At 48.1% G+C, this 25,373-nt stretch overlaps 1 protein-coding gene across 3 annotated transcripts; it reads left to right on the forward strand.

Moving 5' to 3' along the window:
* The first annotated feature begins 2,600 nt into the window (after positions 1-2,600).
* On the forward strand, positions 2,601-5,025 carry LOC139085188 (lymphocyte antigen 6H-like). 3 transcript variants are annotated; one of them, XM_070631206.1, is made up of 4 exons: positions 2,601-3,344; positions 3,498-3,554; positions 3,796-3,921; positions 4,245-5,025. In XM_070631206.1, exons 2-4 carry the CDS (start codon positions 3,503-3,505, stop codon positions 4,478-4,480), a joined length of 414 nt encoding a protein of 137 aa, XP_070487307.1. In that variant the 5' UTR covers positions 2,601-3,344; positions 3,498-3,502; the 3' UTR covers positions 4,481-5,025. The 3 variants fall into 3 exon arrangements, with proteins under 3 accessions (XP_070487307.1, XP_070487309.1, XP_070487308.1); XM_070631208.1 differs by having other exon boundaries at positions 3,156-3,344; positions 3,470-3,554; XM_070631207.1 differs by having other exon boundaries at positions 3,231-3,354.
* The last annotated feature ends 20,348 nt before the right edge of the window (positions 5,026-25,373 follow it).

Here is a 25,373-nt window from a genome sequence, read left to right on the forward strand (position 1 = left end):
TGTGGTGTCTTCACTTCTAGGGGCTCCTCTGACCCAGCACTGCCACGTCCATGTGCCCCGGCTGCCATGGGAAAACCTCAGCAGGGCCATCAAAGGAGGCCATTGCCTCACAGCCCCCCTTCCCATGCCTGCTGGGAGCCACACCAGGACCCTCCATGGGGGGCATCTGTCCAGGGCCCATGTCGGGGCTGTGCTGCTGCAACACCCTCAGCAGAGGCGGTGGTGGCGGCAGGGGTGGGGACCTGGCTGCTTCCTTCCTTCCATCGTCTTTGACACTTTCTTCCTCTCTGAGCACCTGTCCCCCAGGGCGACCCTGAAGCTCAGAGGCTCCCTGACCCCACAGGACCCTGCTCCTCCCAGTTGGACTGTGCTGACCAGAGCTTCGTCTCCTCCCCAGGTCCCCCAGGCACATTTTTCAGAGAGAAGCCCCTCCCTCCCTCATTACAGCTGCCCTTGCCCGGGAACTCTGAGTGTGGCTCTGGGAATCCCACAGGGATCGCTATGGTGGGGTCGACGGGGCCTCAGAGACCAAGGCTGGCCCCTGTCTTCACAGGTGGGGAAACTGAGGCACGGGGAGCGCTCAAGTGCCTGAGTCTCATACCGGTCTGGGGCAGAGACAACAGGCCTGTGGTGCTGCCCCTGCCAGTTCAGCGGCTTGGGTGTGAGCCCGCACATCCACCCCAGTTTTCCCTGTAGAAGCCAGGGGTGAAGTGGGGCCACGGTCCTCTGCCGCCCGTCCCTTCACCACCTGAGCTGGAGAGAAGGGCAGTGTTTTGCTGAGAGGCAGGTGGTAACTTCCACGAGTCTGAGAAAGAGGGACGAGGCATCGCTGTGGGCGACAATGGACAAGGGGGTTGCGGCAGTGCAGAGACGGGCTGGGTGTAGACACATTCCTCCTGCAGCCTGCGAGGCCCAGAATGCCAGCAAGAACAGGGCTGTCTGCCAGCAAAAGAGAGCCAGACCGCCGATGGCTCCAGGGACATCCCCTGCGGGAAGGCCCTCATCACAGCCGGCAAGGGAGATGGACGCTGGGACGGGGAGGCTCCCGGGGGAGGCACACGGTCCCCACAGGAGGAGACCCCGACTGGATCGGGCTTGGCCTCCCTGGGGGTAGATGCCGTGCTCGGGATGCTGTCAAAGAAGCAGAACAGAGCAGAACAGAAGACACTGCCACAGTCTGGACCAGCAAGTCACCTCTCTTTAGACAAAGGAGCACATGTCACCGCCCACCATGTCCACCAATGGGCAGTGATCTCCCCTCAGAATACTGGTCTGGTTGAGGACTGGAAGGAGCCATTATAACAGGGCTGTCCACAGCCCCCACAGGCCTGCACACCAGGGCAAAGGAAATCTCAACCACGCCCTCCATAAACGTGGGGACTCTGATCCTCACATGGAGCAGGTGACCCACATCGTGTCCTCTCCCGGAAACACAATTCAGATAAAAATAGAGAACGGGGCAAAGGGGAGAGCCCGCTCTTTACAGAAACCTACAGGTCTCGTGTTCCTGTGTCTGTGCCTGACTCACGGCTGATGCGTTGGCCTGAAGGCTGGGGAGCTCTCCGTGTCTTTCTGTGTGTGTGTGTACGAGCGCACTGTGCGTGGTGTCTCCCGACCTCTGAATGGTGTTATCAAATCCATTAATGAAATTCCTGAAAGCTGACTTCTCTGCTCTGGTCGGCTTAGACGTAAATAAGTGCTTATATCCGTGAGATCGTCCCGAAACTCTCACAAATATCAAAGCCCACCCAAATGCTGTTGAAGTTCACATAATTTGGGTAAATCTTTGGTAAGTAAGACTAGCTTAATATTGTTGGTTTAGTGAAAAAGGCTGTGTCCTCTGAGTTACTAGCATTGCATTTAACGTGAGCATACATTTTTGTTCTTTTTGGGTTTACTAGTCACATAAGCTAAGGTTCTACCTACAAGATGTAAAACCGTGAAAATTATAAATTTGAACTGAGAGTAAAAGTACGAGTAATGATGAGTTTGGTGTGCGACTTTAATGGATTGCTTGATATCCATTACTTCATAGACATCGAGTCCCCCAGTAAAACAGGAAAAGGGGCTGGGCGAGGGGAGACAGGGGCCGGCCCAGTGGCCCAGTGGCGTAAGTTCCCGCACTGCACTTCGGCGGCCCAGGGTTTCACCAGGTCAGATCCCGGGCGCAGAGCTAGCACCGCTCATCAAGCCATGCTGAGGCAACATCCCACATAGCAGAACCAGAAGGACCTACAGCTAGAATATACAACTGTGCACTGGGGGGCTTTGGGAGGAAGGAAAAAAAAGGCTTAAAAATAAATTTAAAAAAACAAACAACAAAATCTGATAGACACATACAGAGGGCCCTCTGTATCCATGGGCTCAGCATCCAAGGAGCGAAAGGCTTACGATGGCTGCATCTGTACGGAACGTGTACAGACCGTTTTCTTGTCACCATCCCCCGCACAATACAGTATAACAACTATTTCCACAGCAGTTAGATTATATCAGCTCTTATAAGTACTCTGGAGATGATGTCAGGGACACGGGAGGATATGCGTAGGTCGTGTGCAAACACTACGCCCTTCTATATAAGGGGCTTGAGCATCGCAGAGTTTGGTACCAGGAGGGGCCCTGGAACTGATCCCCCTGCATACCAGGGATGACCGGAACTAGTAAGGAGAAGGATCGGTGATCAAACACCTCCCAAGAAAGCAAGCACAGGACTGGGTGCCTTCACTGGTGCTTCTACCAAACTTTTAAAAAGGAATAAACATCAACCCTCCTCAAACTCTTCCGAACACTGAAGAGGAGGGGACACTTCCGAATTCACTCTGTGAGGCCAGCGTTACCCTGACACCAAGGGCAGACAAAGGACACACAGAGGGGTGGGGATGCATGGAGGACACCAGGAGAGGACTGGGACTGGGAGCCAGAGAAGGGAAAGGGGACAGACAGGACCAACATTGACAGGTCTCAGTTTTACAGCTCTGAGGAGGGGGCCGGCGGCCTCAGAGAGGCCTCTGAAGGGCGGTTGGAAACTGGAGACCGCCGAGCTTCCTCCTGGGATCTCCCCAAGGCAACCGCTCCTCAGTGAGAAGGAAGCAGGATTTCTGCCAATCAGCCCCTCCCAGCAGGCCCAGAGTTCACGCCCACCCTCCTGGCCAGTGATTAACGACTAATGGTCCCGGGTAGAGTCTGACCACTAGAATCCTTGCAAACGGCGGAGACACACAGCCCAGCACCCGCCCTCCCCCAGTTCTCACGGTGGGGGGGGCACAAGGGTGCAAGGGGATATTTTCGGAGCCGCTGAGGAAGTGCCTCCAGATGCTGATTTCCTGAGTGTAGGCTGAAGCTAGCAGGTGACTCAAGGTGCGAGAGCCATCTGGTTGGCACAGGGGGCTGGGGGAGGCCTGCAGAGGAGTGAGCTATGAAGGAACAGGGCGTGGGGATGAGGGGAGGAGCCTGAATCTGGAGCACCCTAAAGGGGCCCACTGGAATTGTGCCATCTCCAGGAGCCATGAAAGGCATCCATCTGGTCCTGCTGGCCGTGCTGCTGTGCTCCCAGCAAGGTGAGTCCCAGGGAACCCGGCAGGGACCTGTCCTGGGGGCATGGGGCGGCATCCCCTGTGAGAGGCTGTGTGTGAGCATGTGGGGAGCTGTCTTCCAGAACCGTAGAAGGCGGGAAAGGGCCACAGTTCCTATGCAGGGGCCTGGAGGCCACGCTCCAATGTGGGCTGTGGCTGTGGTCCGTGGGGGTCTAAACCCAGCTTCCTGCTGTTGGAGCTTGGTTGTGTCCCTGCCAAACCCCAGCCCTGAGCCTGCAGTGCTACAACTGCACTGAAGAAGAGGACGTCAGCAAGTGCCAGACCACCATCTCATGTGACTCCACACCGAGCATCTGCTATAAGGGTGGCAGGACCTTGACCAAGACCAGTGGTGAGTTCCCAGCATCCAGAATGTGGGGGTGTGTTCAGGGGGCTCTGCTCTGAGGCTCACCCTGGCCTCATGGAAGGAGTGTGAGTGTGGCAGGGGCCAGTGTCCGTGTCACCTGGGCCCTCACTGGCCTGCCTCAGTGTCCCCATCTGTACAAGAGGGGCTAGCCTCCAGAGGCTGTGGGGGCTTGGTGGGGCGGGATGGGCCTCCCAGCAGAGGAATGGAGGGCCAAGCAGCCCTGGGAAGAGGGCGATGAGGGACAACCCCAGAGGTCAGAGGGAACTGGGGGGCCTCCCACATCCAGCATTTCCTTTTCTCCCCCACAGGGGAGACAGGCACAATACACGCTAAGGGTTGTGCCCCTTCCTGCCAGGAAGCTTCCCAGGCGATGCAGCAGATTTCGAATCTATCCAACCCAGCGTTCAACCTAGAAGTGCGGGATGTGGCCTGCTGTGAAAAGGACCTCTGTAACGGGGTGGCCCAGGTGGCGCGCAGCCTCTGGGCCCTGGCTGGGGGGCTCCTGCTCAGCCTGGGGCCTGCCCTCCTCTGGGCCCTGCTGTGAGGACCCCTGGGACTCAGACACCAAGTTGAGGGGGGAGCATCCTTACTGATCGTACTTCCATGTGGCATTCACAGCAGCTCCCACCTCAAGCTCGCTCTCTCATGCACATGCACACACATGTACACACACGCACAAGCAGTCACTCACATGCACATACACTCGTACGCATGCGCTCACACGCATCCACACACACGCTCAGACCCATGAGTTCTCGCAAGCGTAGGCTATGCTTGGACTCCTCCTCCTGCTATAGCTGGGACCCAGAGGCCCAGGGAAGGACGCGGGCAGCCTCCACCCTCTGCTGACCCTCGGCCACTCCTGCCCACCCATCTGGCCAGCCCCAGCCCCAAGCCCACCGCCCTGCTATGCCAACAGGCCTGTCACACTTTGCAAACACCATCAATCAACCACAGACTCAAGATGCAGAGACTGCCGAGCCCCGGCTGGACAGGGGCTGCTAGGAGAGCGGAGCCCACAGCCCCTCCAGCGGGTCCTCTGCAGAGCGCCCACGGCAGTCAGTAGACAATAAATGCTCTTCAGCCCCCTCCTGTTCTTCACATGCCATTCAGCCCCACGGTGGGGAGGTCGGGGGGAGTGCGTGTGGGGGTCTCTGCCACCTGCCTCCGAGGAAGCCTCTTGGGCAGCCTGGTTCTCCCTCGGCCACGAGCTCTGATGGCCAGGGGGCTAGGGGCAGGGGCAGATCCTGGAGGGGCCAGCTTCGCACACGGGGGGATGGCCCCCACGGCCCCCCATAAAGCATTTGCTCGGATGCACACTCCCCGCTCTCTGAACCTCTGCCAGGAGCCACACCAGGACCCTCCTTTGGGGAACATCTGTCCAGTGCCCACTGGGGGCTGCACTGCTGCGACACCCTCAGCAGAGGCAGTGGTGGCAGTAGCGGAGGGGGACTGGCCCGCTTCCTTCCTCCATCGTCTTTCACACGTTCTTCCCCGCTGAGCGCCTGCACCCAGGGTGACCCCATAGCTCGGGGCTGCCCCAGGCCACAGGACGCTGCTATCAGCATCCATCCAAACACTGCCACACCGTGGCCTGAGCGTGTCTTGCTGGGGCTTGGTGCCCATCACAGCCACTAGTGGGCCTTGGTCAGTGCAGCCCAGGCCTTGTTCTTGTTCTTGTTCTTGGTATTGGTCTTGTCTTGACCTGCCTCATATCATCAAGAATTTGGTCTTGTCTTGCCCTGGCTCCTCTCACCATGGATTTGGTCTGTCCTTGCCTTCAGTCTTAAGCTGACACTTCCTTTGATCTCTAACCCTGCTCCACTCATGCTGGTTTATTGCGTACCTAGAGCTAACTTAAGCCTAGGGGTATCTAAGGCTCTGAATGGTGATCCCACCCACTCACAGGGCTCCATCAAGGACAATGGCTAGAGTGAGCCACTAGTGTGGTCTCAGCTCGGAATGGGGACTCTGGAGGATGCTGAGCTCAAGGCTGGGGCTGCCGAGTGTGGGGGCCACTGGAACATCCAGGCAGAGCAGCCCACAGGCAGTGGGGGCGGGTTCCAGCCTCTATCCCCTGGATGCCAGCAGGTCTCCTCCCTCCCTGAGTCATGACAACCAAAAATGTCCCAGACATTGCCAAATGCCCCCTGGTTGAGAGGAATTACCCCTGACTGGGGAACACTGGCTTCAGGATTCCTGTCCCCTAAGGGTAGCAAAGAGAAAATGCCCCTTGGTCCATGGAGGGCAGGTGGGGGAGGGGCAGGGTGCGTTTCTGAGGAAGGGGGGCTCTTTCCCCAGCACTGGAGGGATGCCTAAGAGGGGCGAAGGGAAGCTCTTCACACAGAGGGGAGGGAGCCCGCCCCCAGCCGCCTTCTCCTGACCCCCTGGAGGGAGATAGGGAGCAGCGGCCAAAGCCACAGTGGGAGTGGGTCCCACCTCCATGGGGCTGGGCTGGGGGGCCCGCCTGCGCCTGACCTCCAGGTACGTCAGGCCGGGGCTACGGAATCTGTCTCTTGTGGCCTGGAGCAAGGCATGCAGAGGCCAGCTGAAGCCTGCGGGCGGCACTGCTGTTCACGGAGCTGGCTGAGGGAGGTGAGGGCTGCGGGCAGGGCGTCCTGGCATCTGTGGGGGTCAGGGTGGTGGTGGGTCCCTCAACCTGACGGGTGAGGACGAGTGCCTGAGAGCCCCCGGCTCCCCTGGAGAAAGCCTGCCACGGCCAGGGGCCACGTGCCACCGCCCACCCTGAATGGGGTCCCCAGACTGGGCCTGGAAGCCCCCTGTTTCCTCTGCTCAGCCCTGAGACCCCTGTGTCTACCCGACCCACCCTCACTCCTCCGTCCTGTCCAGCCAGGTGCCTGGACTCCTCCTGGCCTGGAGCAAGGGCTCTGGGGGCTGACCTCGCTACCCTCTCGACCTGCCTCAGTGTCCCCGTCATGTGGCCTGGGGGCAGCTCCTGTGAGACATCCCCGGGGGGCCCTTGGGTACAGGAGAATGAGAGCGGAGGGGGACCCCAGGGGCAGAGGGCCTCAGAGTGATTTCTCCTTCTCCACTTCCGTCTGCTTCCTCCCTCAGGGTTTCTGGGCTTTACCAAGAACTGTATGGAGTCCTGTGACGATGCAGAGAAGGGGGTGTCCCAAAACTTCAAAGTCCAAACGACGCTTTAGATTTTCACAGAAACATTCCAACAGGGACGGTCCGGCCTCAAGTCCACAGGCGAGGCTCCTGGCAGGGCAGGCAGTGCTGGGGCCTTCGGGGGTGTCTTCACTTCTAGGGGCTCCTCTGACCCAGCACTGCCACGTCCATGTATCCCGGCTGCCGTGGAAATCCTCAGCAGGGCCATCAAAGAAGGCCATTGCCTCACAGCCCCCCTTCCCATGCCTGCTGGGAGCCACACCAGGACCCTCCATGGGGGGCATCTGTCCAGGGCCCATGTGGGTGCTGTGCTGCCAGGACACCCTCAGCAGAGGTGGTGGTGGCGGCAGGGGAGGGGACCTGGCTGCTTCCTTCCCTCCATCATCTTTCACACTTTCTTCCCCTCTGAGCACCTGTCCCCCAGGGCGACCCTGAAGCTCAGAGGCTCCCTGACCCCACAGGACCCTGCTCCTCCCAGTGGGACTGTGGTGACCAGAGCTTCGTCTCCTCCCCAGGTCCCCCAGGCACATCTTCCAGAGAGAAGCCCCTCCCTCCCTCATTACAGCTGCCCTTGCCCGGGAACTCTGAGTGTGGCTCTGGGAACCCCACAGGTATTGCCATGGTGGGGTCAACAGGGCCTTGGAGACCAACGCTGGCCCTCCCCTTCACTGGTGGGGAAACTGAGGCACAGGGAGCGCTCAAGTGCCTGAGTCTCATACCGGTCTGGGGCAGAGACAACGGGCCTGTGGTGCTGCCCCCACCAGTTCAGCGGCTTGGGTGTGAGCCCGCACATCCACCCCAGTTTTCCCTGTAGAAGCCAGGGGAGCAGAGGGGCCACGGTCCTCTCCCGCCGGTCCCTTCACCACCTGAGCTGGAGAGAAGGGCAGTGTTTTGCTGAGAGGGAGCTGGTAACTTCCCCAAGTCTGAGAAAGAGGGACGAGGCATCGCTGTGGGAGACAATGGACACGGGGGTTGCGGCAGTGCAGAGACGGGCTGGGTGTAGACACATTCCTCCTGCAGCCTGCGAGGCCCAGAATGCCAGCAAGAACAGGGCTGTCTGCCAGCAAAAGAGAGCCAGACTGCCGATGGCTCCAGGGACATCCCCTGCGGGAAGGCCCTCATCACAGCCGGCAAGGGAGACGGATGCTGGGACGGGGAGGCTCCCGGGGGAGGCACACGGTCCCCATAGTAGGAGAACCCGACTGGATCGGGCTTGGCTTCCCTGGGGGTAGATGCCATGCTCGGGATGCTATCAAAGAAGCAGAACAGAGCAGAACAGAAGACACTGCCGCAGTCTGGACCAGCGAGTCACCTCTCTTCAGACCAAGGAGCACATGTCACCGCCCACCATGTCCACCAATGGGCAGAGATCTCCCCTCAGAGTACTGGTCTGGTTGAGGACTGGAAGGAGCCATTATAACAGGGCTGTCCACAGCCCCCATAAGCCTGCACACCAGGGCAAAGGAAATCTCAACAATGCCCTCCATAAACTTGGGGACTCTAATCCTCACATGGAGCAGGTGACCTAAATTGTGTCCTCTGCCAGAAACACAATTCAGATAAAAATAGAAAATGGGGCAAAGGGGAGAGCCCGCTCTTTACAGAAACCTACAGGTCTCGTGTTCCTGTGTCTGTGCCTGACTCACTGCTGATGCGTTGGCCTGAAGGCTGGGGAGCTCTCTGTGTCTTTCTGTGTGTGTGTGTACGAGGGCAACTGTGCGTGGTGTCTCCCGACCTCTGGATGGTGTTATCAAATCCATTGGTGAAATTCCTGAAAGCAGACTGCTCTGCTCTGATCGGCTTAGACGTAAATAAGTGCTTATATCCGTGAGCTCGTCCCGAAACTCTCACAAATATCAAAGCCCAACCACATGCTGTTGAAGTTCACATGATTTGAGTAAATCTTGGGTAAGTAAGAGTAGCTTCGTATTGTTGGTTTAGTGAAAAAGGCTGTGTCCTCTGAGTTACTAGAATTGCATACAACATGAGCATACATTTTTATTCTTTTTGGGTTTACCAGTATGCACTAGACTATACAGAGAGAGACAATACAGCTGTGGATGTAAGGCTATAAAGATTATACCTTCACGCTAGGAATAAAAATAGGAGTAACGAGGAACGTGATGCACAACGAGACATGGATTGCTTGATACCTGTTACTTCATGCCCCTCCAATGCGGCAGTAAAACAAAAAAAAATTGTGGATTTAACATTTTTTAGTTGTTTTTTGTGGGTATTTTTGCTTTTGTGATTTTTTTTTTTGGTACTTGCCTAACATGCACACACTGTAAAAATAGTTAACAAGGAAATAACCTGAGACGATGGCTAGCTTAGTTTCATATTTTATGACATTCTCATGAATAATCCAAGCATAATTGTTAAGACCACATGTATTAAGTTGACGCAAGTACAATAAAACTTCTGTCAATGGAGTTTTCAAGAATAACTATGCTTTTAGCACGTCTGGTTAACAAGAGTTTCCAAAATCTTCTTGGCAATTTGCGACCTTAGACTTAAGCTAAGAATAGATATTCCTTAAATATCCAGACCATTTCTAAGTAAGAAACTGCTGAGATATCAATTACTAAATATAAATTTACGTTTACAGGCTTCAGCTTCCTATTTTTAAACAGTATGGAGAGGCTAAGTGTGTTTTATTCTGTTAACAAACATGGTCTTTTTGCTTCATTCAAAAATAGTACCATGAGGAAGTGTAGAGCTATAAAAGCTGTGAGATGGCTCAGTCATAAACTTTGCCAGTCCGCCACAGGACACTGGTGCATGACAGACAATTCACAAATGTCTGCTCCCTAGTCTTCCCTGTAAAATAAAAGTTACTAAGGTTAAAAATTATGATCAATATACGTAAATGAAACTACTAGAAATGATAAGGGTGAAAGGAAACAATTTTGTCCGCAAAGAAAGTAGGCTGTGTTTGTAGAAGGTAAAAAGTCACTTTGTCCTGAAGTACAGGGCCTGGCTGTTTCCCCACAAGGAGAAAAAGGCAGGGCAAAACCTGGATGATGTGGTAAGTTGCAGGTTTGTAGAGAAGGAATCTCACGTTGCGTGGTCAAAGCTGGCTAAGGCTACATGTGTCTATTTATATGATTTTTTAAACGTAAATTTTAGTATCAATACCACACTAATGCAAAACTAGAATTTGGTTTCCTCTCTCTTAAAATGACAAACTCTTCTTGGGTTATTGGTCTGATCTTAATAAGAGACTGTATAACGATCTTCTTTACCTTTTGAGTAATCTGTAGTCTGCCTAGAAAACAAAGATTGTGTGTTTCATCGGAGTGATTTTCTGTGCCGTATGCTGACTCTATCATGTTCTTGATGATGCAAGACAACAAAGCTTTCTCATCTTGAAAAGAGCTGCGCTTTTTTTTTTACACATAGTCATGTTGCCTCCTATCTAGTTCTAAAGTCTTTTATTGTCACTTTGGTTAAAAAGCAAGCAAGCATCGCCTAACAGTGAACTGTGACGCTATTGAGTGAAGTGTTCAAACCTTTTGACGTTTCTGATAACTGTGCCTTCCCAAGTGCATGCTAAGTGAAATCTGCTGATCTCACACAGACATTGAGATTTCCATGGGGCCCCTGGAGAATCACAAAGTGTCTGTCCTTTTGCCTTGCACAAAGAGAGACATCAAAAACTATTAGATTTATTTGGTGTGGTGAGTTGCATGGGAAGCGTTGTCAAATAAGACAAGGTGTTTAACCTTCTCTATGTTATATCTGTATGAACAAAGTGTAGCTAATACAAACAATTAAGAAATTGCATGAAGTTCCTAGAAATTTGTCAGTGTCTGTGACTTCACTGCCCGTGAAATGTCCTGGTAATGCTCAGCTTCATATTATACAACAACATAATGTTAGTCATAATTCCAGTTATTATCTTTATTTTTTAAATTTTTCTGCTGAGGAAGATTTGCCCTGGGCTAACTTCTATTGCCAATCTTTCTCTTTTTGTATGTGAGCTGCCACCACAGCATGGCCACTGACAGATGAGTGTTGTAGTTCCGTGCCCAGGAACCGAACCTGGGCCGCTGAAGCGGAGTGTGCCAAGCTTAACCACTAGGCCACTGGGGCTGGCCCATCCAGTGATTATTTTTAAATGTTTTGTGTCAAGAAATAACCAAATTTCCTCATCTGTTGTGTCATTTTTACAGTGAGCCCTCATCAGATCTTTGCCAGTCATTTTCAGTCTTTTGTCATCCTCAGACAGTTTCTGTTTTACTCTGTTTCTTCCCTGAAAGCATGTGTGGTCAGCTACAGGCCAGGGGGCTTTGTCTTCACCAAAAGTGATGGTCTCAGAGCCCATGCCTGTGCTCTGGGGCGCAAGCATCTGGAGGCATTACTTAAATAACTTTGAGATCATACCATGAGCTCTAGCGGAGAAGCTGATGGGGTCATGAGTCTGCTAACCCAAGAGCGAGTGGAAGCAGAATTTATGACACAGGACTGAGTGAACAGAGGATGGTTATGGCTTTTGTTTCTAGACATAGGGCACGCCTTTCTATTTTCTCCTATCTATAACGCGTAGCAGTTCAGTAGACCGTGCTTTTATAAACAGAAAGGAAACATTTGTCTTTTTCTCCCTGCCTGAGCTCCCCAGAATTCAGAAATTCCTCATGAGTATTCTTATTTTCATGGCACTATAATTATTTGCATAGGTTCAGTAAGAAATTGTCCTCTAGCAATAGGACATAACTGGAAACACTGGTTACAACCAAGTCAAGGCATTTGACTGGAATGTCATCTGGAACCGTGTGCACAGAATCACGTGTGGTCAATTGTAAGGAACTGAGGGTGACCTCATGCAGCCAGGGCTTCCGAAACCCTCTCGGGAAAACCGGCCTGGTACCTGGCTTACTGGACTACCAGCCTTACAAGTGAGTAGGGAAGGTCACGGCCTGGCAGGCCTAGTAAGCGTAGGATATTTGGGAGATTGCAAAGAGAGAGGAATTCACCCAACTCTATGGGTACTGCAGGCAAATGCTGGGGTCTAGGGGCCAGCCCAGTGGCGCAGAGGTTAAGTTCACACATTCCGCTTCCTTGGCCCAGGTTTCGCTGGTTGGGATGCCGGCTGCGGATGTGGCACCGCTTGGCAAGCCGTGCTGTGGTAGGTGTCCCACATATAAAGTAGAGGAAGATGGGCACGGATGTTAGCTCAGGGCCAGTCTTCCTCAGCAAAAAGAAGAGGATTGGCAGCAGATGTTAGCTCAGGGCTAATCTTCCCCCCAACCCCCAAAAAAAGAAAAAGTCAGGATCAAGTCCTTGGCTTGGCTTCCTGGTCTCAGGAGGCTTTGAAAAGTCCAGTCTCACATTGCTTATGGAAAGCTCCAGCAAAGCCTACTTAAAAAGGCCTGTATTCAGTTACCATTCTTGCTGCACTTAGGTAAACAATCAGGCCAAATCTAAAGAGATCAGGCTTATTGTGTAAATGAGAATGACCTTGTTTCACTGATCTTTGAACGAAGAGAGGGTGAGCGCAGAGAGACATTTAGTGTTTCCACAGAGAATTACGTGCACTCTCACGGGTTACCAGACTCCGGGCATGACCATTATGGAAGTTTGTTGCTTATCTGCAAATAGGGTGGGATCTGCCACCTTGCACACTTTGTCAGTCCTTGCCAGCTTCTCCATTTCCCTAGGTGCTTTCATTATCTGCCTACAATTCTTCAAACAAACATTTGCAGTTTTTCTCCCACCCTCCTCACTTGGCCTCACTGAGAACCAAAAGCAAACCACCCAGATCCTTCTCAGAACTCTAGACTGCCTTACAGCTGCCCTTTCCCCTCAGATCTAAAGATTCTGCCAGCTGAAGCCGGACAACGGCCCCTCAAAGGGCTCATCCCCACAGTAGAACGTGGGTGGACCACGTTCAAGCCTGGGCTGTGCTGTGTGGCCTCAGGAACTGCTCCCAAACCCCTGCGTCTACCTTCTGCTCCAGGAAAAGCCAGGACTGTGGGCTATGACACCAAAACCTCCGACATCTATGCCATCACAAAAACATTCAAACTGCAAACCAGGAAATCTGTCATATTTACTACATTGCCACTGCCACACTTACTGGACCATCTAAACACACTTGGAGCCCAACCTCTAGAAATCTTCTCCACCGGCTGCCCTCTGGACTCAGAAACTGGGTCTATAATTTGCTCAAACCATTGACTTTGTTTTTCTTTTGTCTTCACAGAAATCCCCTTGTAAAATACCTGATGTCTCGTGCCATCTAGCAAACACCTTCCACTGCAAGTCTTGACATGCCCGGCTCAGCTGGTGCTTACTAAACAAAGGGTGGTTGAAAGAGAAATGGACGTCTATTGTGCAGAAGAAAGAACGTCTCTTCTTTCCTTACAACAGAAGAGAGACTCACAGACTCCCTTCTCGCCCAAGCGTTAGTCAGGCTCCTCTGAAGCGTCTCCTCAAGCACGCCTCAGCCTTGACCCCAGTCCTCTTTGGCCTGCCACGTCCAGTTTTAGCAAAGAATTCTGCTGAGTCAGCTCAGCAAGATCCCCCCTACACGGATATCTCTTAGTAATTGTCCTCCCACTGACCCCTTCACTCACCCCCAGCTGTCTTTGCTGTATTCGCACCTCGTATTGACTTCAGTCTGTCTCCTCTGTTGCCGTGGTCTTGAATAAAGGCTTCCTTACCAGAATAATTTTTCGTTAACACGTCGACCATAATGCAATGTGGTCTTATGCTGGCACTGTTGGTAAGATTGTCATCCTGATGTTGATATTCAAATAGATTAGGCAATGGAGTTAAAGCCTTCCTCTCTCGACCCCACACTGCATCTTCCCAATGTTGCTCTCTCTGTTATGTTCAGACAAGTGTGATCCTTTTGCCACAGGGACCCATGGTCAAAGACAATGGGTGGCCCGTGATGCAATGAAGAATCTATCTGGTCTTTGCCCCCAGTTCCATCCACAGAGCTTCAAAAACTCTTGACTTTTCTGAGTGATAAAGGTGTATTTTATTATTCATAATGAGCCCTTTTCAACCACACCAGAGTTTATGCTAGTGAGATGACTTATGCTAGCTACCTGCGAGTGGCTGGCCACCCCAGAAAGACAACGCACATGATTAGAGGGTTGGAACTTTCAGCTTCACCCCTGACCTCCAGGGAGAAGAGAGGAGACTGAGCTCGATCACACGACAATGATTTAGTCAATCGTGTCTATGTAATTAAACCTCAGTAAAATCTCTGGACAGCAAAGCTTAGGGAGCCTTCCTGGTTGGTGAACATATTGATGTGCCGGGAGTGGGATGTGCCCAGATTCCACAAGGAAAGGCCCTGTCCTTTCCGTCTCCTCCATCTGACTGTTCCTAAGCTGTTTCCTTTATAACAAAACAGTCATCATAAGTATAGAACTTTTAGTGAGCCCTTTGAGTTGTTCTATGAAATTATTGAATCTAAATGGAGGGAAGTCGTGGAAAGCCAAGTAGGACAGAAGTGCAGGTAGCCTGTGGAGTCCACTTGCAGCTGGTGTCTGAAATAAAGGCAGTGGTGCCCTCACCCTGTGAGATCCGTGCCAACCCGGATGGTTAGTGAAGGAACTGACATGAATTATAGGACACCCAGCTGGTGTCAGAGAATTGGTGTCGGAATGCAGTTGTAAATAGTATGAGAATAAATAGATGGAAAAAGATACACATTGCAAACAAGCATAAGAAAGCTGTTAATACAATTAGGCTTCAAAGCGAACAGTGTAGAGATAAAGTCAGACATTTCATAACAATAAGGTGGCAATTTAACCAGGAAGACATAACAGACCTTAGCACGTATGAACCTAATAACAAAATTTCAAAATACGTGAAGCAAAAACAGATAGAAACAAAGGGAGACATTTACAAAACCACAGTCGTAGTTGGAGATTTTAAAGCTTCTCTGTCAATAATTGATAGAACAAGAGGATGGAAATATTTCAGTACAAATATAGAAAACTTGAGCAATACTATCAACCATCTTGGCATAATTGACACTTACAAAAAAGGATGTCAAATAATTGCAAAATACACAGTCTTTTCAGGCGCACACTGGATGCTCATCAAGATAGTCATACACTGCTCCAGAAAAGCATCAATAAATTGCAAACGATGACATTCTTTAAGAGCAAAATCAAAGTCAGTAACAATAAGATATTTAGAATAGTATTGTTCAACAGAGATGTAACAAGTCACAAATGTAATTTGAAACTTTCTGGTAGGTACATTAAAGAAAGGTGAAATTAATAATAATATACTTTATTTAAACCATTATATCCAAAATATTATCTTTATCACTTTGAATATTTTCAAAAATGAGATATTTTACGCTCCTTATTTTGAATTGTCTTCAAAATCCAGTGGGTATTTTACCCTTAAAAAGCACCTCGATTTGCACCAGGAACTTGTCATGTGCTTAATAGCAACACATGCTGAGTGGCTGCATATTGGAGAGCTCAGATCTGGAAAATCCCAAAATATTTTTAAATTAGATAACAGTACTCAAATTCCTATGGTTCAAAGAATAAACAAGGAAAGTTAGAAAATATTGTGAACCGAGTGGTAATAGAGTCAGAATATGTCAGAATGTGTGGGAAGCCTCAAAAGCAGCACTTAGAGGAAAATGTGTCCTTTCAATTCCCAAATTAGAAAGGAAGAAAGAAAGAAAACCAATGATACAAATTTTCTCCTTAAGAAATTAAAAAAATAAGAGCAAAATTAAACATGAAATTAGTAGGAGAGGGCAATATTGTGATTGATAAGAAATATATATATTTGGTCATTCAGATGACCAAATATATGTATTTCTCAGATACTGTATATTTGGTCTTCATCTACAGTTCTTGGCTCACAGCTCCCAAAACTCTTGGAATTTCCTAAGTGTTGAGAGGGATAAAGGAGTTTTTTGTTATGTTAATGAAGTGACTTGCGTAAAGCACCTAATGGGAGGGCTGGTTGCCAGGAGAACTAGCCACGTGGTCAGAGGACTGGGACTCTCAGTGGGACCCCCTGATTTCCAGGGAGAGGAGGGAGGTTGAATCAATTGCCAATGACCAGTGACTTGTTGATCATGACCACATAATGAAGCCTCCATAAAAACCCAAAAGGACTGCTCACTGGCCTGTTTTCAAAGATCTGTGGGATGGGTGAGCCAGAATTCTTAGAAGACTTCTTAGAAGGACAACCCTGGACCACAGAAACATGTAGTTTTCAAGAGAAATGATGAAAGGGAGGGGGATGAGGAAACTGTGATCCCTGGGTGGCTCCCTGGTCTCCCACAGTCTGAAAGTGCAGCTGCGCTGAGATCAGTTACTGACGGGAAAGTTACAACGGAACTTAGAAATGGTAGTAGTCTCGACTCCCGCAGAGTCGGCTCATTGGGTATACAAGGAAGTGAAAAGTAATAGGAAGCACACTAAATATTCAATTCCCTGGTTATTGGTATCTGTAATAGCCAAATGATAGTAAAAGAAAGTCCTGGGTTGAGCTATGATGGTAAACCAAGCTCAAATTTGGGTTATCTGAGCTTCAGCCATTAGCCTCAAAGCCGCCTAGAAAGCACGGGCAGAAGAAATTCTTTTCTTCTAATTTTCTTCTAAGAAGAATTCTTTTCTTTCTAATTTTCTAAAAAGAAAATTACACATGGGCAACAGAAACTACCTCTGAGAGCTGTGGTCCCCAAGAAGGTAGTTAATGTAGGGGGATGGCAAACCAAGAAATGACTGAAACCAGAGGCTATAGTGTGAAGGAACTCGTTCTTTTTGTGGGTTGGTATCATCAGCTTCCTGAAGAACCTTTACTGAAATGGGCTATGACAATAACAAATTTGGGGCTGTGTCTTTGGTTTGAAGCCAGAGAGTGGAAGAGCACGTTTGGGTTAACGTAGGACCCACAGCTCACTGTGCAACAGGCACAGATGGCTGTACATGATCCAGACACACAGGAGGTTATTCCTGAGGGAACAGCCAGCCAGTGGACTGGACAAGAGCCTCTGTAAAGTGTGTTTATCCTCAGAAAGGGGACTGCCCAAGTTCCCCTATAAATGCCAAGTGGAGCACCCCAGATGAAGCAGCTAATAGGCTTCATATGCAAGCCATGGGGGACTGGCTTTACAATGAGCAAGGCATTCACCTGCTGAATATACCCATTACCCAGGTTATGGTAAATACTGTGGTTCAGGGCACCCTATCACATGAGCACCCCGTGTAATTTTACTGCTACAGACTTGAATGACAGTTCGAGAAGGCTTATCAGATTTGCTATCTCCGCTTCCCCATAGGGGTCTTAGTGATATCAAGAACGTTAAAGTAACTAAGAAAATAGGGAGAGTCAAGGGACTCGACCCAGGAGAGTGGAAGTCTTCAGACGCTTGTTGAGAAAGGGGATGAATAAAGTGGACATCGATGGATGCAGCACCAGAGACTGGGGGACCAATGGGACCTCCTCTTAGGCCCCCAACATTAAAAGGCCCCAAACAAGCTCACTCTATTTACCCCAGCTGGAGGAATTCAAAAGAGAAGGAGCAAAAGGCTGGTAAGTCCGCCCTCAGGCCAGTTGTAATCAGGCATGATAAATGGGAACCACTAGACCACCCAAGCCCACACAGGTGGTTAACTTAAAACAGCACAGAACACCTGGGAGACAAAAAAGAAACTACCACTGGAATGAACGACAGGCTGGAAGTTGGAGTGCTGGTGACAGGGAATCCGCTGTACAGCACTATGTGGCCTGTGAAAAAGGTGGATGGCTAATGGAGACTAACAGTACAGTATCGAGGCTTAAATAAAGTTGTTATCTGGATTTTGGAGAATGTGTATTCCACATCCGGGAACACTGCTACCTCCCATCTATAAGATTACCTGAAAGAAAGCTGCATTTGAGTGGGGACGTGAACAAAAGCAGGTCGTGTCTGAATGACAAAGACAGGTAACATCTCAATGTCTTCGGGCCTGTTAACTTAAAAGCAAATTTGCCTGCTATTTTATCTTGAAATGAGTTTATTGGAAAACAGCCAAAAATTTGCAATTTAGAGTATGTATGTTACAGGAAAACATGGACAAATCGAGAAAACAAAGGAGGGGAGCTGCTTTTATAGAGAAAAAGGGGGAGTAGGGAGGGGCTGTTCTAAAGAAAAATCCATTGGGGGAGAGTAACAGTTCAGGATGGCAACGCCTTCTCATTGGCTGAGCTGTGGCATTTCTCATTGGCTGAGCTGCAGAGACTTCTCGTTGGCTGGGCTGTGGTATTTCTCACTGGCTGAGCTGCAGTCTTTCTCATTGGCTGAGTCGCTGTGTTTCTCATTGGCTGGGCTGCTACTTGGTGGGGAAAGAAATCTTCCTTCAGTAGTAAAGTAGTTTTACTTCCTGCGGGAGATGCAAGTGTCCATCTCTTCCTGTTTGGTGCAATTAATGATGTGTGATGGCAGTTAGAGCTCATCTTACAGGCCTTCCTGACTCCAGTTTAGTTGAGGTTTCTTTAATTAATTTCCACATTTATCCCTTTTGATCAAGATCTTTCTCTGAAAGCGTCTCTGATCAACAGTCAGGGTCTCTGCACGTAGTGGTCTTGTCCCTCGGTGCCAGGAAGGACCTTTCCTGGTTGTCATGTCCCACATTGGAGGGAAAGTGCATGGTGGTTGGAAACCACTTAGGCCACATTTGAGTAACAAGGAAAGTTAGGAGGGAGAACTCTCAGGCATTTCCCATCTAAAGTTTATGGTTCTCCAAGGTCATAGGCCTTAGAGATCATCTCAAAGTGCCAAGCCAGCAACACCTTATTGGACACCTCATTTGTACAGCAGTTGAACAGGCAATAGGCACAGAACTTCACAACAAGTAGACAGAGTAAGATTAAGAGCAATGCAACAAGCCCACTTTGCAGATGGTTCTAAACCAGGAGCCCAGACCTGAAGGTACCAGCTGGACAAATCAAAAGACAGTGGCTTGTTAGGTGGAACTGGTTGTAGCCACTGTGCCTGCTCTCTGATCTTATGTAACTGGGCTTCTACTTCCCGAGAGGTGTTTATCCATGTGCCCCAGGAGGCGTTCCCCACAGCACAGACATGTCCTTGCTCAGCAAATAGATAATCAAGGGCTACACAGTTATCCAAGACTACCTTGGCCAATGAGTTCAGTGATGGTTGCTGAGCTGAAACTGCTTTGGCTGTGGAGTCGGCCAATTCTTCTAGAGTCAGGGAGACTCCTGATCATTTGTTCGTTGGCACTCACTCTGATCCACGGAAAGAAAGTTCTTCCCATGGAGGAAAACCCAGAGTCATGTACGCCTCCTGGAAGTTCTCGTTTAGGGTGACTATGGAGATTCAATGGGAGAGACCAATGAGAGGTCTCTGGTTATGCAGAGAGAACAGGACAGTGACTATGGCAAGGGCACACTGTCCTTGTATTCTCCAGCTGTCAAGGCACTGAGTTGTCCAAGCATAAAGGCCATTACTGAAACCTCCACGGAAGAAGACATAACCAGGGGTGGTACATAAGGGCCTTCACGTGAGTGATAGCGTCTATGGACTCAATCATCTACACAGAAGCATTAGCATTACATAACCTAGGCTCAGATACTGTGTTGTTACACACTGACAGGTTGCCTAAATACATGGGTATCTAGAAATTTACAGATGGCCTGGATTACTATGATGGCTTTGCAGAATTTTTCATACAAATATTCAACAGATCTTGTTTTCCCCTTCCCAGGCTGGGTCAAATTAAAGCAAGGAAGAAGTTTAGGCAGGTCTAGAACGTTGACTTGGTAAAATGGGCCAGCAGACTAATTTAGACAAACAAGAGCATCTGAAATCCCAGTGAAATGACTTATAGGGTGAACTACGGGATCATTACTCTCTTGCACAGACCAAGGTTTCTGATGGCAAATCCAGCAATCAGAGAGGTTTCTTCCTTTCTAAAGGGATTGGGAAATGCGAACAAGGGCATTGTCCTTCCAGGAAAGAGAGGGAGAAAATAAAGTAAGAAACAGCAGTGGGAAGAGGGTGTACAGCCCTGGTCTGGTCGTCTTGGGAAAGCTCTCTGCCTCAGATGTCAGCTGCTTCTCTTTCTACTCAGTTTGATTTGAGGTCCCCAGTGTTTGTTCAGAAAGAAGTGTCAGGTAGAGCCTTCTTTAGCTGTGAGACGTGCACCCAAGGCTCAAGTCCCTGAAGTTTGCCTGCCATCTGGGTAGTGAGAAGGACCTAGTGTAGTCCAAGGAGATTTCAAGGGCAAGAAGATTGGAAATGTCAGTTTGGATTACCTTAGCCAGACATCTAAGAAAACTAGAAGAATTTAGGATCCAGTCCAGCTTACAGGTATAGCAAAACCTTGAAGACTATTAACAGGACTAGAATTTAATATCTATGAATATGCAAACATAATTTCTCTCTCCACAATAACCCCCATTTTTATTGAAGATAATCAGAGTAAAATTAATTTGTGTTAAACCTGGCCAGATTATTTATATAAATGCAGCAAGAACAGTGGTTGACCATATAAGCTTTTTTAAAGCTCGCTTTGCTGGAACCTCATAAGCAAGGTGTTAGGCTGATTTTCCAAGCAGTTTCTTAAATCTGCCTGGTCCTATCTGAGTCTATGTACATCTTTCATAAATATAACATCTTAGTCAAAGCCTTGCTAAGGTAGCTAATATTTCCAATTGTGCCCTCTTAAGGAGAACAGAGCTTCACTGAACCCAGGCAAATACATACATTGCCATGAAAAGAATACTTGAAAGTTTCTGAATTCTGGAGGGATCAGGTAGAGAGAAAAATGTAAATGTTTCAACCCTTATTGCAAAGATACGCTTTACCAAATTGCTGTGAGTTATAGGGAGCTGAAAGGAGAGGAGCAAAAGGGGTCCTTTCCATCTGGAAAACGAAACATCAAAGCAATCAGTCTTTCATTTGAGATTCAGAAATTTCCATCCAGTTCAGTGTTATGGTCTTGAAGTTATCAAAACCTGCGTTCCAGAGGACTTGCCAAAGTGTTTTTCATGAATCTCTTTGAAAATGAAACATATTTGTAAAGCATCAAAGTAAAACAATAACTGTCTGTAACCGGCAAATACTTTTTTAAAAAGCAATGGGTACATACAATTGAGAAGAAAATTTGGTATTTTTGTGACATGCATTTTAGATAGTAACTAGAATTACAGATAATAACATTATATTAGGACACATCAGATGTTTAGGAATTTTATACAGTTTCTAGAAGACATGCTGGTAACATTCAACCATACAATACAACATAAAAAGGTTTATTGTTGCTTATTCAACCATGCTTCTCAAGTAATCTGATGTGCCACATAAGCCTAATTCATCTAATATCTCTCTTTTAATAAGGGGAGGGAATAGATCTTATGAGCTGTCCCAGCTGCCCTCTGGAAAATCCCAAAGTTTAGGTTTCTTGGTAATGATGTCTTGTGTCACATTGAAAGATTGCACTATTCAAAGGGCATATATGAAAAGACGTCATTTAGAATTTGAATATTTGGGGAAGCTTGTAGGATGTTGGGAGCAGGGGGAGTCGATCATGGGAGATTACCATACAAGTACAGTAAACAAGAGTCAGGTTATTACGCAGACTTGAGTCCTTGCCTTCCACGCTGATGAGAGTTTCTAGAGATAAGGTCATCCCCCCTTCTTCCTGGTACAGAGAGGGAGACACATTTACAGATGGAGATTTCCTTTACAAATGTAAATGTCTCTTAACAAAGGGTAAGTAAATTCTACTTTTCAGAGTTTCTTTCCTGTCTGCAGTTTTTTAAAAGTAACAATCCCAAAATATTCCTCATGCCAAAGAGACATATTTTGGGGTGGCCAATTCCAGTCCCCTACAATATCAAAAGCTTTGGACACTTGACCAAATGGGATCGCAGATCATTATGAAATAATACTTAAGTATCTATTTGACCAAAGTAACAATAACAAGTTTCAAAGGCAAATACGAAAGGTTACATAGTTGTAAGCAAAACTTAACTCCTTCAATACTAAGAAGATTCAGCTCTCTTAAGTAAAGACCTGATAGAAACAACACAGGAAATTATTTTAACAAAACACCAGCCTCTGTTTAGGACAAAATTACTTTCTCTTCGCTCAACAGAATGCATTTCCATTGCTCATACCTTCTTTTACAGAAACACACATCCTACTTTCCTTGTATACAGAGATGTTCCCCTTTTTGTTTCTAGTAGCTTTAGTTACTCATATAAGAATTCTTAACCCTTAGAATCCCCAATTTCTAGTGAAAACTCAGAAGTACATAATTGTGGACCGGCAGGTTTAGAGATACATTTCATAATTCCTAGGAGTATATGCCCTTTCAATAGTGCAGTCTTTCAGTGTGGTACAAGACATGGTTACCAACAGACTCAAATTTATCTTTCATTTCTTTGCAATTGGAAGCCAAAAGGAGATAAACTTATCTTGAGTAATTAATATTTTATTGTTTTATCTTGTTTGGAAAATGATTTAGGTATTCAATGACTATCCATTATTTACTTTAACTTATTATAAACTTGACCTTGTTTGCAATTATTTTGATTACTCGCTTTTAACAATCATGTTTCGATTAGACATTAAATAGCCAACCATCATCCAAAGTTTCTCTCTTCTGACAAATTCTGAAACAGAGACAGCAGGGGCCCACTTGACTAGTAACCCCAGGCAGACAGAAAGTTGCACATTTGCATGGCACCCGATACTAACAACCCTGAAGGCAAGCCTGTTTATTACTTAAACCAACAACCCTTAGCTAGCTTTTATTTACTAAACATTGATCCTAGATCACGTGAACTTGAAAAGCATTTAAGTTAGTTTCCATTATATTTCTGAAATTTAGGAATACTTAATTTATAACCAAGCCAATTAAACAGAGGTTTTTACAAATCAATTCTAGCAATACCATCCGGGGGCAGGAAAATATCACATCTCTATGACAAATAGAAATGACAAGCAATAGGATGTACCAGAGTACATGAGGAAGCCATTTGGTATAAACCTAGTTCGGCCTGACTTTGTTTTTTCCAAAAGGGCCCAGCATGGGCATTGAGCAGGGATTGTGTATCTGCTTTAAACACTTACTATGGCAAGGAGAAATGTCCTTAAGATAAAGGTGCAACTTCCCCAACATTGGCATTTCCTTAAGGATAAGCATCTTTCCTTAGGCTAGGAACTGATTACTGTGCTCACCTTTGACCACCCAGCTCACCTGTGACCACCCAGCTCGAGACAACAGACCTGCCACCCTGCTGTGTCCACAGAGACAGCAAGACCTACCTGCTCTGTCCATCCATCGCTGTGCCAACAGAGCAGTCTCACGACTATTGTAAAAGGGACATTTCAATCCTATGTGAAACATCCTCTTTGGGGGTATATAATCACTCTATACACCCTACCTCTTCAGTGTTTTTTCTTCTTTGGGGAAGAAAGGCCCCAGGCCATGGTCCTCACATTTTAGCTCAGAATAAACTCTCCCAAATTTTCATTTATAGATTCGCTATGGATTATTTTTGTCGACATCTATAACATATACATGTAGACATAGACCTGAACAGAGATCTCATAGCTTTATTTTAAAACCTTTAGCCATGTCTCAGGTACAAGCTCAGAAGAATAGTTGCATGCAAAGTGTATTTCTGGCAGATGGACTAAGGTGAGGTTACTTGTTCAGATGACCAGAGTCTTTTACTAAAGATTTTTGTTTGCACGCTGTAAGTATCCTTTTAGAGCTGTTTTTGGAGTCATTTTGTTTATTATCAAAAGTCTAGGGTAATTGCTGTTTAAATTTATCCTTCTAGTTGTTTATTTGCTCCAGTTAACTTAGAAATAGTAATCAGGGGTTAGCATTTGACTTCTCAGAGGGTCTGATTTTAAAGGGGCAGGTTTTCAGAGGGGAAGACAGGAAGATGGCGTTGGGGGTGAGCCTGGGCACACGGTGGCTGCTGGGCTAGAGTCTGAGACGGGAGTCTGGGAAGATAAGCCAGCACCTGAGACAGAGAAGAGGGAGGGGAACGTGAAGCTTCAGAAGCCTTTTGTTCTCCGCAGCTTTTCAGTTATTTCAGCTAATCCAGACAAGGTGTCATGTAGTGAGGTGATTTTAGAGCTCTGTGCATATCCGGAAGCCCCCAAATGCCAATGAAAATAGACACACCATTTGTTTTTGCTTAATTTTAGAGCCACGGTCTTTCAATTTGGTTTTAAGAAAAGCTGGTTTGGGGAGACTGACAGTTCCCCTTAATGGCCATGGCAATTCTGGCACCCACTTAGTAAAAAAAGCACATGCAGGGTGCCCACAGTTCTTAAACATAAACCAGTCAGGACTCCTGAAGGAGGGCTGCCCTCAGAACATTCAGATAACTGGGATCCCAGTTCTCAAATTTCTTCTGAAAACCCAAGAAAGCTGCTAGAGTCCTAGCCCTGATCCCTGGAGGAATCTAAAAACAAAAGGAAGTTGCTGGGTTCCCATCCTGATTCCAAAAGGAATCTGAAAACCAAAAAACTGGACCATCATCAAGGCCGAGCCCCAAAAGGAACTGAGTACTCCCCAAGGATGATGCCTGGAACCTGAGGTCAGAGTCTTGAACCTGGAGGACAAAGTCCCTCCCCGAGAGGACAAACCTCTCCACATCCTGAACAAAGCCTGAGAGCTCAGAAGCAAAGGGAGCAGAGCTCAAAATCCAAGATGAGACTCACCAAGCTGAAAGCAGGTGGCCACTCACGGAAGTGAGAGCACAAGGGGCTGTGTGCGGTACCTCGCTCGATTCTGGGGGTTGCCGTCTCTCAGGGGGGCCGCCTCCTTTGGATCCCACTCTCCTGACATCACATATGTCAACTTAAAAAGAAAATTTGCCTGTTATTTTATCTCAAAATGAGTTTATTCGGGAATAGTCAAAAGAATTGCAATCCAGGATGCGCATGCTATGGCGAACCAGAGACAAACCTATGGGGAGCTGCTTTTATAGACAAAAAGGGGGAGAGAGAGGGGCTGTTCTAAATGAAAGTGCATTGGGGGAGAGTAACAGTTCAGGGGGGCAATGGCATCTTGTCAGCTGAGCTACAGTCTTTCCCATTGGCTCACCTGTGGCATTTCTCATTGGCTGAGCTGCAGTGTTTCTCATTGGCTGAGCTGTGGTGTTTCTCATTGGCTGAGCTGTGGCATTTCTCATTGGCTGAGCTGTGACATTTCTCATTGGCTGAGCTGTGGTGTTTCTCATTGGCTGAGCTGTGGCATTTCTCATTGGCTGAGCTGTGGCATTTCTCATTGGCTGAGCTGTGGTGTTTCTCATTGGCTGAGCTGTGGCAT

This window comes from Equus przewalskii, chromosome 8 (assembly GCF_037783145.1).
Source record: "Equus przewalskii isolate Varuska chromosome 8, EquPr2, whole genome shotgun sequence".
In the NCBI taxonomy this organism is placed as follows: Eukaryota; Metazoa; Chordata; class Mammalia; order Perissodactyla; family Equidae; genus Equus; species Equus przewalskii.

Bases quoted from the DNA above. Each gene is read 5' to 3' on its own strand.
- LOC139085188 (XM_070631206.1), top strand. From the start codon at position 3,503: ATGAAAGGCATCCATCTGGTCCTGCTGGCCGTGCTGCTGTGCTCCCAG. The intron at 3,555-3,795 runs GTGAGTCCCAGG...GCCAAACCCCAG, and splicing joins GCTGCTGTGCTCCCAGCAAG to CCCTGAGCCTGCAGTGCTAC. The intron at 3,922-4,244 runs GTGAGTTCCCAG...TCTCCCCCACAG, and splicing joins GACCTTGACCAAGACCAGTG to GGGAGACAGGCACAATACAC.